The sequence below is a fragment of the Narcine bancroftii genome, chromosome 2 (assembly GCF_036971445.1).
Source record: "Narcine bancroftii isolate sNarBan1 chromosome 2, sNarBan1.hap1, whole genome shotgun sequence".
In the NCBI taxonomy this organism is placed as follows: Eukaryota; Metazoa; Chordata; class Chondrichthyes; order Torpediniformes; family Narcinidae; genus Narcine; species Narcine bancroftii.
The window spans coordinates 54,932,625-54,945,190 of record NC_091470.1 but is presented as its reverse complement, the minus strand read 5'-3'; the positions used below and the strand labels follow the sequence as shown (position 1 = coordinate 54,945,190).

Genomic DNA, 12,566 nt, shown 5'->3' with positions numbered 1-12,566 from the left:
GAGATAAATGGACATCCTTGTCTAGATGATCTTTCCAACAAAAAATATTTTGATATTTGCCTATCACCTTAGCTTTTGGACAATTATGTAATGCTCTTATCCAATTTATAAAATTTGTCAGAATTCCAAAAACCTTCATTATTTTAAATAAATAATCCCATTCTAATCTATCAATTGCCTTCTCTGCATCGAAAGCAAAGGCCACTGATGATATTGTTCTTTTCTAAGCCATATCTATTAAACTTAAAAATCTAACAATATTATCTGCTGATCTTCTATTTTTAATAAAAACCTGTTTGGTCCATGTTAATCAATTTAGGCAAACATTTAGTTAATCTCTTAGCTATTACTTTGGACAAAATTTTATAATCAGTATTCAATAATGAGATTGGTCTATATGGAGATGTAAGCAAAGGGTCCTTCCCTTTTTTTGGAATAACTGTTATTAATGCAGTTTTAAATGACTCTGTAAATGGATTTGTTAATTCTGTCTTCTCTTCTATGCTTAACTGTGGTAAAGTGATTTTGGACAAATATTCATTTATTTATCCCCATTTTTCAAAGATTCTGTTTATATAATTTATAAAATTTCAAAACGTAATCTTCTTTTACCATTACTAATATTCTCAATATTTGTTCAGCCTTTATTTGCCATGCTAAAACTTTATGTGCTCTATTTCCCAATTCATATTATTTTTGTCGGGTTTATCTTATATCCCTCTCTACTCTATATGTTTGTATTGTATTAAGCTTCAATTTCTTTAAATCCAACCTTTGTTCAACATTCCCTCGATTTTGTAACTCTTCTTCCATCTTTATTATTTCCTTTTCCAAAGAATTAACCAAACATATATTATTTTTTAACCTTGGTCGTATAACTTATTATTTGTCCTCTTAAATAAGCCTTCAAAGAATCCCATACCACAAACTTATTAGTTACAGAATGTTCATTCAGACCCATCAAAAAAAATTGTTGCCTTACAAAATCACAAAAATCTTTCCTTTTCAACAATGCTACATTAAACCTCCATCTATAACCTCCAATAAAAGTGACATAACTAAAAGTGAATGATCAGACAATATCCTCGCTTGAATAATGTATATTTGCATTTCAGATTGTATGTACACTTGTTCATTTCTGTATATCACTGTTGTATTTTAAGGCTTGTTTCCATTTTTCAGATTGGCATAATACATTTTTTTTTGCTACTGCTAGTGCTATAATAATAAATCTAATTTGGGCTCTGTCTAATTTTAGTCCTAATTTTTTGTATTTTATATTATTTAACAGGATTTTTTTTGAATCTTTTGATATATTATTTTTTTGTGATTTTGTTTAATATTAGGTTTAGTTCTTCCCAGAAAGTTTTTACTTTTGAACATGTCCAAATTGCATGTAATGTTGTTCCAGTCTCTTGTTTACAGCGAAAGCATCTATCCGATTCTGTTGGGTACCACTCTTTTAATTTCTGAGAATATATAATCTATGTAGCCAGTTATATTGTATCATATGTAATCTAGTATTTATTGTGTTCCTCATTGCTCCTATACATAATTCCTCCCATGATTTGTTCTTTATCTCTATGTTTAAATCTTTTTCCCAACTTTGTTTCGGTTTACACATTCTCTTCCTTATATTGCAATTTGATGGACATGTTGTTAATAATTTTTTAAATTATCTTTGTGTCTGTGATTAAATATTCATAGCTGCTACTTTCTGGTAATCTCAAGCTATTTCCCAATTTATTTTTAAAATAAGTTTTCAACTGGTAATATGTAAACATTGTACCTTGTGTTATTCCATATTTATCTTTTAATTGCTCAAATGTTAATAAATTATTTCCCAAAAAGCAATCTTCTATTTTCTTGATTCCTTTTCTATCCCATACCTTGAAAAAAAAAATTATCTATTGTAAAGGGGATTATTGGGTTTTGTGTCAATAATATTTTTGGTATTTGATAATTTATCTTTTTTTATTCCAGGTGTATTCTTTTCCATAATTTAAGTATGTGATGTAGTACTGGTGAATTGTTGTATTGCACCAATTGTTCATCCCATTTATAAAGTATATGTTCTGGGATATTTTCTCCCAATTTGTCCAATTCTATCTAAGTCCAGTCTGTTTTTTCTCCTCTCTGATAAGTACCATAACTGCACTTCCCTGTAGTAATTTTTGAAGTTTGGTAGCTGTAGCCACCCCCCCTTGTTTGTAACTCCATGTTAATTTTTATAGTGCTATTTTTGATTTCTTACCTTTCCATAAATATTTCCTTACTATTTTCTTCAGATTTGCAAAAAAATTCTGTCAGGGGAATTGATAAAATTTGGAATAGATATTGCACTTGTGGGAACACATTCATCTTAATAAAGTTTACTCTTCCTATTAAAGTTAATGGTAGTTCTTTCCAACTTTCTAAATCTTCCTGCATTATTTTTTAATTAATGGTTCATAATTTAATTTGTATAAATGTTTTAGGTTGTTATCTATTCTGATACCAAGGCAATGTATCACCTGTGATTGCCATTTAAAAGGGGTTTCTTTTTTGAATTCTGAATAATCAAATTTGTTCAATGGCATCACTTTGCTTTTATTGGTGTTAATCTTTTATCCTGATATCTCTCCATACTCTTCCAGTTTCATATGTCGTTTTTTTAATTGACCTATCTGGTTCTGTTAAATATACTATGATGTTGTCTGCAAATAAGCTGATTTTATATTCTTTCTTTTATTTTTATTCCTTTTATCAAAGTTTCCTTCCTTATCAACTGCACCAGAGGTTCAATAACCAAAGCGAACAGTAAAGGGGATAATGGGCATCTCTGACTTGTTGACCTGTTTAATTTAAAGTGATCTGATACATATCCATTTATTACTATCTTTGCTAACAGTTCATTATATAATGCTCTAATCCAGTTAATAAATTTTTCCGGTAGTTTAAATTTCTGCAACACTTTAAACAAATAATTCCACTCTACCCTATCGAAGGCTTTCTCTGCGTCTAATGCAACAACTACCATTGGCGTTTTATTTATTTGTGCTGCAAGAATTAAATTGATAAGTTTAGAAACATTATCAACCGCCTGTCTTTTTTTTTAAACAAATCTAGTTTGGTCTTGCCTTACTAGTTTCGGTACACAGTCATTCAGCCTGTTTGCTAATAATTTTGCTATTAATTTATAATCTGTATTCAATAATGATATTGGTCTGTATGACGTTGGTAATAGCGGGTCTTTTCCCTCTTTCGGAATTACTGTGATTATTGCTGTTTTACATGATTCTGGTAAGTTTTGGGTCTCTTCCACCTGATTCATTACTTCTAGGAGGGAAGGGATTAATAGATTCCTAAAAACTTTATAAAACTCAATAGTGAATCCATCTTCACCTGGTGTTTTATTGTTTGGTAGTTTCATTAATATATCCAGTATCCTAAATATACATTATTCGAACAGATTTGGGAACCATACATAAAATATGTCAGAGAATGACCACCACAAACCTCCATCTCTTAAAACTACATGATTATGAGCACAATTAGATTTAAATATGTGAAAGTGGACAATACGACTTCTTTGATTTTTGTTATTTCTTTGTTTTATGTGTTTTATTATTTATTGGTTTTAGAAGGGGGGTGGAGGGGGGGGAGGGGAAATGTCTGTGTATATATTAGTGATGATCATTTGTGAATGCTGTTATTGATATGAATCATAGTGCAAGAAATAATTTAAAAAAAAGACAATATCCTCACTTGATATTCAATACTATGACTGTTGTTGAGAGGCGATTAAAAACATCTTTACTGGAATATGTTTTATGCCTATAAAGAATAAAATGAATAATCCCTAATATTAGGATGCATCTTTCACCAACTATCAACGTTTCATTTCATTCATAAAATTTTTCACATCCTTTGTCACCTTATTTTTAACCATAATTACTCCTGATCTCTCCAACTTGGAGTTAAAAGTAAAATTAAAGTCTCCTTCCATAATTATTTTCCTTTTTGCATTAGCTAACTGCAAAAAAACATCACGTATAAATTCTCCCTCATCTACATTTGGTGCATATACATTCATCGAAGTCCAACATTCAGAATATATTTTGCAATTTATCATCACATACCTCCCCACTTTATCAGTCATTACATCCAATATTTCAATTGGTAAACTTTTATTTATTAATATCGCTACACCTCTAACTTTAGAATTGAATGAAAAGAATACCTCCCCTACCCTGTCTCTCTTTAATTTTGTATGCTCTATTTCTGTTAAATGAGTTTCCTGTATAAAAGCCACATCCACTTAGTTTTTTTATATAATTCAATAACCTGAATTCCATTAATATTAATGCTAATAAATGACAATTTCCCTGCCATTAGACATCCAAATTAAAACCTATATTTCTCCAGCATCCACCTCCATTTTCCCGACCAACCCAACCTCGCCACATAATATCTTGGATCTATAAACAGCCCAGGCTAGAAACCAAAAAAAAAGAAAGGAGGAAAAAAGAAAACAAAAGATAAAAAACGTAATGTTAAACCATCTCTATCACCCTGATGTATACGGGATGCAAAACTAGTCGCATTAGTGCCCAGCATAGTGTTTAGCATCACGTTCCCCACTAACTCGCTCGAAACACCATACCATCCCTTACTATAAACTTATCAATATACCTTTTAATCCATTAATCTTATCCAGTATATTAGATCATGCCCAGTATAGGTTAAACCTTCCTCCCCTTTTTAACCCTCTCGAAATATAATTATTTTTAGTTACAGCAAAACCTCTCAGTTATATAATAAATTCAGGGGTCTACAGCCATCTGCTGATCTTTAGCAGGCAGTGAATCAGCATATACTTTTGTTTCATTAGGCTCAGTAAAAAATCTATTCCTCCCTTTCAGAACAGCTGGGTATCTTAAAACAAAGACATAGCCTTTTTTCCACAATATATCTTTAACTGGATTGAACTCCTTTCATTTTTTCAACAAATCAAAACTTGTATCTGGATTTTTAAAAATCTTATTTCCATTAGAAATCAAAGGTGATTGTCTCTCTTTAGCTTGTTTTGCAGCCAGCTCCAATATCTTCTCTCTTACTTCATATCGAAGGAATCTGACAAGTACTGAACGAGACCTTTGGTCAGGCTGAGGTTTAGGTCTCAATGCCCTATAGGCTCGTTCTATCTCCAAATCCCCTTGAAATGCAGCCTGTCCCAAAGATTCCGGTATCCACCATTGCAGAAACTTCTTCCACTCTTGACCTTCTTCTTTAAGTCCAACAATCTTGATATTGTTCCATCTACTGAAATTTTCCAAAATGTCTATCATTTGCATTAACTTTACAACAGCTTCTGCTTGTGTTTTCTTCACTTGATCTTTCAGATTTTGAATCTCGAATTCATTCCCTTTAGTTTTTCCATCCACTCTTTCAAATCTAGTGACCCCCTGTTGCATTAAATCTTTCCATCTTATCACCATTCTTCCTTACTTCATCAGTTAACACTTCCATGGACTGTCGGAAAAAAAAATCTAACATTGGTTTTAATTCACCAGAAGATAAAGAAGCTTCTGCACCTTTTTCTACTTTTTTCTTGATTGTAGGTCATTCTTGTTCTTTGCTTTTCTAGGTTTTATTCTTAGTCACTGGAATCTTTTTTAAAATTTCCTCCTTTTTTTTGTGCTCTGCACATGCGCGACTCCTTCTTTCGCGGCATTGTTAATGTCTTCTACGTGTCTTCAGACAATTCTTTCATATATTTTCTGTAACTTTTATAACCTTTTGTCACTTTTTCTCAACTTTTTCAAGGAAAGCAGGGATTATCAGTCTAACCTCATGTCATCATGTGGCAAGCTGCCTTAAAATTATATCTTTACGTAATGTGTATGTACACCATGGTCTGGTGAAATATTGTTTCATCTGGTTGTACATATAGTCAAATGATGAACTGAACACATGTCCATTTTAAAAATCGTCTTAGAATCAAATTAGTTACAAACTAATTATATGAAATGCACTGATCATGAGTCATATCCAAATGTGTATAAATGTATAAAAAAGTTCTCATTTTGGCAAATTCAACAGATCATGACTCCAGATCTTCCAAGTGTTGAAAGAGTGAAAATATTGAGATAACCAATCCTAATGGGTGAATATAGAAAAATCAAATTTATATGCTGAAATCCATAAAATTATATATATATCTATATAGATATATATTTTTTTTTTACATCCAGTGCAAATAAAAAGCAAAAAGATCAGACCAAAGCATGAATTTCTGAGCAAATAAGATAACCCAACCTTGGCAACTTGGGCAACTGAATTTGTACTCAGAGCCGCACTAGCAATATCTTCGAGTTTACTCCTTGAAATTGCTGAGATGAAATTTAAGTAATAGGACTCATAAAGCTGGTTCCGAAGATCCTACGAACAAATAAAAAATACAAACTGAAATCAAAAATATTTAAATAAAAGGTAAAATTCTTAACATCAGTTAAATTTCCATGTAAGATACATAAAAGCTGATTTAATCAAAAGCTGTTAATTACCTGGCATACTCTGTCAACATTTTCTTCTGTTGGCATTACAAAGTATATTGCTGGAACATCTGGAATAGGATCTCTGTCAGAGTGTAACAACCTGAAAAATATAACTGCAATTTAAAACCAAAGTAAAGCTAAATTTCTTGATATAGCAAAAAAACATGGCCTCTTAAAAACAAAGCACTACAAAACAAACTTGATTTAAACATTACAAAAATGTTTGAAGTTTATGGTCTGTTTTCTAATGATTTATGAATTATAAGTACAGTGATAAATGAAGTGATTCATGACACCTTTGTAGTTGTTTAAGAGTGATAACAGTAGACAGGAAGTAATCAGTGTCTGTATTGTAGTGAAGCAAAGATTCAATTCCAAGCGGAGGCAAGTGGCATGTCAAATTCTAATTGTGTATGCATTATGTTCACAAACCAGAAAATCAAAACACATTAATGATTAATATACATCAAATTAAAAGAGAATCCTTAAAACATTACTAATTTTAATATTACCATCCCATGCTTCAGGAAAACCAAGCCTGGTTGATATAATTTCTGTAAACATTTTTAGAACTATTCAAATCTGACCAAAAGTTAATATTTTCGATTGCTGAAGCAAATATAATGATCTATTTGCAAAACAAATTGAATCAAGAACAAGGACAGTGCAGGCTAATTTAAAATTTCTGAGCATAAAGAAATTACTTTGTTAAAACATATCTCACTCTATTATGTTCTATTTTATAATTCAGATATCCAAGGTTAATATTTTCTTACAGGTGCAAAGTGATGCCCATGTCTCTCAACTCTTTAACAGACAACAACGGTGAAATGATGTCCTGCCCAAATCGGTCATAAATCAGTATCTACAGAAGAAACAATTATATTAGAGCTAAAACCATGGCTTGTCTTTCAGGATCCCGCAATTACTTTTTAATTAATATTAATACAAATGTAAATGACTGCAGTTTCTGAATTTCAAAAAGTCCAAAACTAGGTAAAGCAGCATCTATGGATAAATAAATAGCTAGTATTTCAGATCAATCAACTGATAAAAAAATTTAAAAATGTAAAGAAGGGGAAGAGGAGGAAAGGGCAATATGAAGATACAAAACATGAAACATTATTTGGTTGGTGGGATGATAATCCAAAACAAATGGAAATACATCAGTCAAGAGAGCATTCAGGTGGGAACAGCATAATTATCCAAATCACTGAAAAAAAAAGAGATTCCAGAAGGCCATTGTGTGCTTCTTTGAAAGATGAGACCAATGCAGTCGATTGAAAGCAGGGGTCAGGCTGGGATGAGATGGAAACTTTAGATTACAGGTGACCCCCCACCCCCCCACCCCAGAAGCACTATCACCATAATAATTGCCAAGTCGTCACACATCTTCCCTTTAACCTTTTAAAACATAAAAACATAGAAGATAGGAGCAGGATTAAGTCATTCGACCCTTCAAGCCTGCTCCGCCATTCAACGAGATCATGGCTGATCTTAAAGTTCAGTACCCCGTCCCCGCCTTCTCTCCATAACCTTTAATACCCTTATACTGAAGAAATATATCTAATTCCCTCTTAAATATATTTAATGAACCTGCCTCTACTGCCCTCTGTGGCAATGAATTCCACAGATTCACCACCCTCTGGGTAAAGAAATTCCTCCTCATCTTGGTCCTAAATGGTTTGCCTATTATCCTCAAACCATGGCCCCGGGTTCTGGATTTTCCCATCATTGGAAACATCCCATCTGCATCCATTCTGTCCAGTCCTGCCAGAATTTTATAGGTCTCTATGAGATCCCCTCTCAATCTTCTAAACTCCAGCGAGTACAATCCCAATTTGCGCAATCTTTCCTCATAAGTCATTCCTGCCATTCCAGGTATCAGCCTGGTGAATCGCCTCTGCACTCCCTCCATTGCAAGAACATCCTTCTTTAGATAAGGTGACCTAAACTGCACACAATACTCCAGGTGGGGTCTCACCAAGGCCCTGTACAGCTGCAGTAAGGTATCCTTGTTCCTATACTCAAACCCTCTTGATATGAAGGCCAACATACCATTTGCCTTTTTAACTGCCTGCTATACCTGAATGCTCGCCTTCAGAGACTGGTGTACAAGTACCCCTAGGTCTCTCTGCACTTCCCCATCTCTTAATCTATTGCCATTCAAATAGTAATCTGCCCTCCGGTTTGTATTACCAAAGTGGATAACCTCACATTTATCCACATTGTAGTGCATTTGCCATGTATCTGCCCAGTCCCTCAATTTATCCAAATCACACTGGAGCTTCCTGACCCCCTCTTCCGTGCACACAACCCCTCCTAGCTTAGTGTCATCTGCAAATTTGGAGATATTACATCCAATCCCCTCATCCAGATCATTAATGTAAATTGTGAACAGCTGGGGTCCCAGTACAGATCCCTGTGGCACCCCACTGGTCACCGCCTGCCATTCAGAAAATGAGCCATTTATCCCAACTCCCTGTCTTCTACCTGCCAGCCAGTTCTCAATCCACATCAATACTTTGCCCCCAATCCCATGAGCCTTGATTTTGTAAGCCAGTCGTTTATGCAGGACCTTATCGAAGGCCTTTTGGAAGTCCAGGTACACCACATCCACTGGCTCTCCCCCATCTATTTTACCTGTCACCATCTCAAAGAATTCCAATAGATTTGTCAAGCACGATTTACCTTTTGTAAATCCATGTTGACTCCGTCCGATCCCTTCTCTGCTAGTCATATGCTCCGCTATTACATCCTTAATAATGGATTCCATCATTTTGCCCACTACTGATGTAAGGCTCACCGGCCTATAATTCCCCGCTTTTTCTCTACCACCCTTTTTTAATAGTGGGGTAACATTAGCTACCCTCCAATCCATGGGTACTGATCTTGAGTCTATTGAGTTCTGGAAAATAATTCTTAAAGCATCTGCTATCTGAATGGCCACTTCCTTAAGTACCATAGGATGTAGATTATCAGGCCCTTGGGATTTATCTGCCTTCAATCCCATCAATTTCCCCAAGACCATGTCCTTAGAGATACTGATTTCTTTCAGTTCCTCCCTTGCATTAGTCTCTATGTTTCCCAACATCCTTGGGAGGTTATTTGTATCCTCTCTTGTAAAAACAGAAAAAACTATCTCCACTTTCTATGGAAAAGTACTTTGTCTTTTAAGGTTTTCTAGTTCTGACAACAAGTCACCTACCCAAAACATTAATTAGAGGCTGCTTTGAACTGCTCAGTAGCCCCAGAATTTACATTTTTTTAACTAATTAACATTAGCAATCCAAAGTGTAACACGCTTGAACACTGATGGTTTTGGTTTTGTCAATTGTCAATATATACTGTACCACTTTTTAAAAAATTTTCCCACCACCAAAAAAAGTTATTAATCTATAGTGATACAGTTTTAAAATTTAGAAAAAGAGCAATTTTAATTAAATATGGTTATTGCATTCAACAAAGCTTTTCATACCTGACACGATTTGAATCTTTTGTTTTTGTCAATCTGATGACATGAATGGAGTTTGAAGATGCAATAAAATGAAAACCTAGTTGTAGTGATGAGCATGTTTTAGATTTTGTAACATTTGCCAGTAATCAAGACACACCAAAGATTCCCTCACCTTCCATACTGGTTCAGTGGCGCTGTTTTTAACAGGAATAACGTTAAAGTTTAACATTCGTTTCAGAGCAGCTGTAAAATAAAATAAAAATATCCAATGAAATCTGAAAACTATCTCTAAATCTCAAAGAATTTCTTCTTTCTTTTTCAATATTTTTATTGATTTTATAATAAAACATAAACACACTGTTTATGGAATACACAATAAGTACACAAAGTAACAACACATTATACAAAGCTATTATAATCAGTACCTATATCACTTAATCACTTCTAAACACTAAAGAATGAAATGAAGTATTTTATTATATAATATCAATTCCCACAACCTCGACTAGAATTGTAAGGTGAAAAGATTAGTACTGTGCTTCAGAAAAAGGAAGCACAAAAAGAGAACATAAAATTATCATTGAATTTGTTACTGTTATAGAAGTTCTGAAAATTCATATTCTATCAGTTACAGAGCATCAGATTTTCTCTAAATTAAGGCTAGACATAATTTCACATAACCACTCAGCAAGATCGGCAGAGCAGCATCCTCCCATCTAAGTAGTATTGCACGTCTTGCCATAAGGGAAGTAAAAGTTATTATTTGGGGTACAGTTGGCATTAAAGTCATGCCGTTCTCTCCAGTAGTGGTGAAAAGAGCAACTAAAGGATTAGGATCTAAGTTTAAGTCAAGAATTATTGATAAAGTCTGAAAAGCCTACATCCAGTATATTCTGTATGTTTAATGTTATTGGCCCAGAGGACCCTAAAACCCAGCAGCAATAGAAATTTACCAAGACAAATAGTTACTTCAACAAATGTCATTTTTAATTTTGTTTAAACATAAAAACAGGATCAAAATTTAACTTATTACTATTAATTTAACTTAACCTCCTTCTAATTCTAAGCACGTGTATTTAATGTGCACAAGTTCAGAAAAGTTCTTTGATTCACAGTCCAATCTCATTTCTCACTCCTCCAAGTTCACCGGTATCAGGGAATTCTTATACTGTGCATAGAATTTAACATTCATTCATTTTTACCAAGCTCTGGTGCTTAAATGGTTACTGCTCAGGAAGGCTCTTGTTGGTTTCAGAGAGATATTTGTTGCTCGTTGGCACTTCAGTGTCTTCCCAAAGAAACTTGCCCCATCAGTGTTTTCCAAATGATAAGCTCTTCGTCTGCAGGTCAACACAGAGTTCCTTTTATTTCCCTTATTTCAGGTGAAGCACTCTAGCCAGTCATTTCCTCTTGTATGGACCACAAGGGTTTTCAACAAGCTGAACTCAGAACTCACAACCCACCTTCAAAATGGGTTTTCAACAAGCTGCCAGCTTGCAGAAACCAGTTCCCTCTCTCTCTTAGAGAAAGCCTGTTTGGTTTCTTCTCACTTCCTGCTTGCAAAACCTTAGAACAGCAAAATGCAACCAGACAGATTGCAGCATTGGACCCAAACTTCTGAGCCCTTTCAAAACAATAATCCATTACTCCACAGCATGACCAATTAACACCTACTTGTGAAGTCGCTTGATCTCAGGTTCTTCTATTTGTACCTCCTTATGAAAACCTTTAGCAAAGCAGTTTTTATAGTCTTTACAAAGGCCTGGTCCCAGAGTGTCTGGTTTGAGCAAGGTTCTTGCATTTTAAATGAGATCTGTTTTGTGAAGTGTTGGTGTTTGTTTGTGACCTACTCTACTCCCACAATCTATACCCTTTAAAAACATATCTATATTTTGAAGAAGACCGCAGAGCCCACCTCACTGACAAAAGACAAAGGAGGAAAAACCCAACACCCAACCCCAAACAACCAATTTTCCCTTGCAACCGCTGCAACCGTGCCTGCCTGTCCCGCATCGGACTTGTCAGCCACAAACGAGCATACAGCTGACGTGGACATTACCCCTCCATAAATCTTCGTCTGCGAAGCGAAGCCAAAGAAAGAATATATATAATCCATCACATTAACTGCTCAATTATTAATTAATGTATTTAAGTTAATTAAAGAAAAAGGTTAGTGCATATTCAAGAAGTGCAGTAATAGAGAATTTTCTTGCCAATTTTAACTCCAGTGTGACCCATGTTGTGCAATCCAGTCGATTATTATATGTCCAAAATGTGATATTATGTATGGTAACTGCCCAATAGTAGAAGCTGAAATTAGGAAGAGCCAAACCTCAATTTCTTTTAGATTTTTGAAGTTGGGTTTTATTTAAATGAAGACATTTATTCTTACTTATGTATATCAATAAAATTGAATCAAATGAATAAAAAAAATTAGGAATGAAGGTTGGTATAACTTGAAAAAGATAAAAATTTAGGTAAAATACTCATTTTAATAGAATTAATTCGTCCAACTAAAGACAAAGAAAGGTGTGACAATTTCAATAACTGTTTCTCCTGTTTTAGTAAAG

At 34.0% G+C, this 12,566-nt stretch overlaps 1 protein-coding gene across 3 annotated transcripts in view; it reads right to left on the bottom strand.

Moving 5' to 3' along the window:
• The window catches only part of scfd1 (sec1 family domain containing 1), a 163,998-nt gene that overhangs the window by 133,268 nt on the left and 18,164 nt on the right, over nucleotides 1-12,566 (bottom strand). For 2 of the 3 annotated variants that reach the window (XM_069916714.1, XM_069916716.1), the window contains exons 2-5: nucleotides 10,169-10,239; nucleotides 7,316-7,404; nucleotides 6,549-6,639; nucleotides 6,301-6,423 (exon numbers count right to left, since the gene is read on the bottom strand). In XM_069916714.1, the coding sequence (XP_069772815.1) occupies nucleotides 6,301-6,423; nucleotides 6,549-6,639; nucleotides 7,316-7,404; nucleotides 10,169-10,239 (374 nt within the window). Of the gene's footprint in view, nucleotides 1-6,300; nucleotides 6,424-6,548; nucleotides 6,640-7,315; nucleotides 7,405-10,168; nucleotides 10,240-11,198; nucleotides 11,318-12,566 lie in introns of those variants that run through there. The other variant, XM_069916715.1, reaches the window with a different exon arrangement.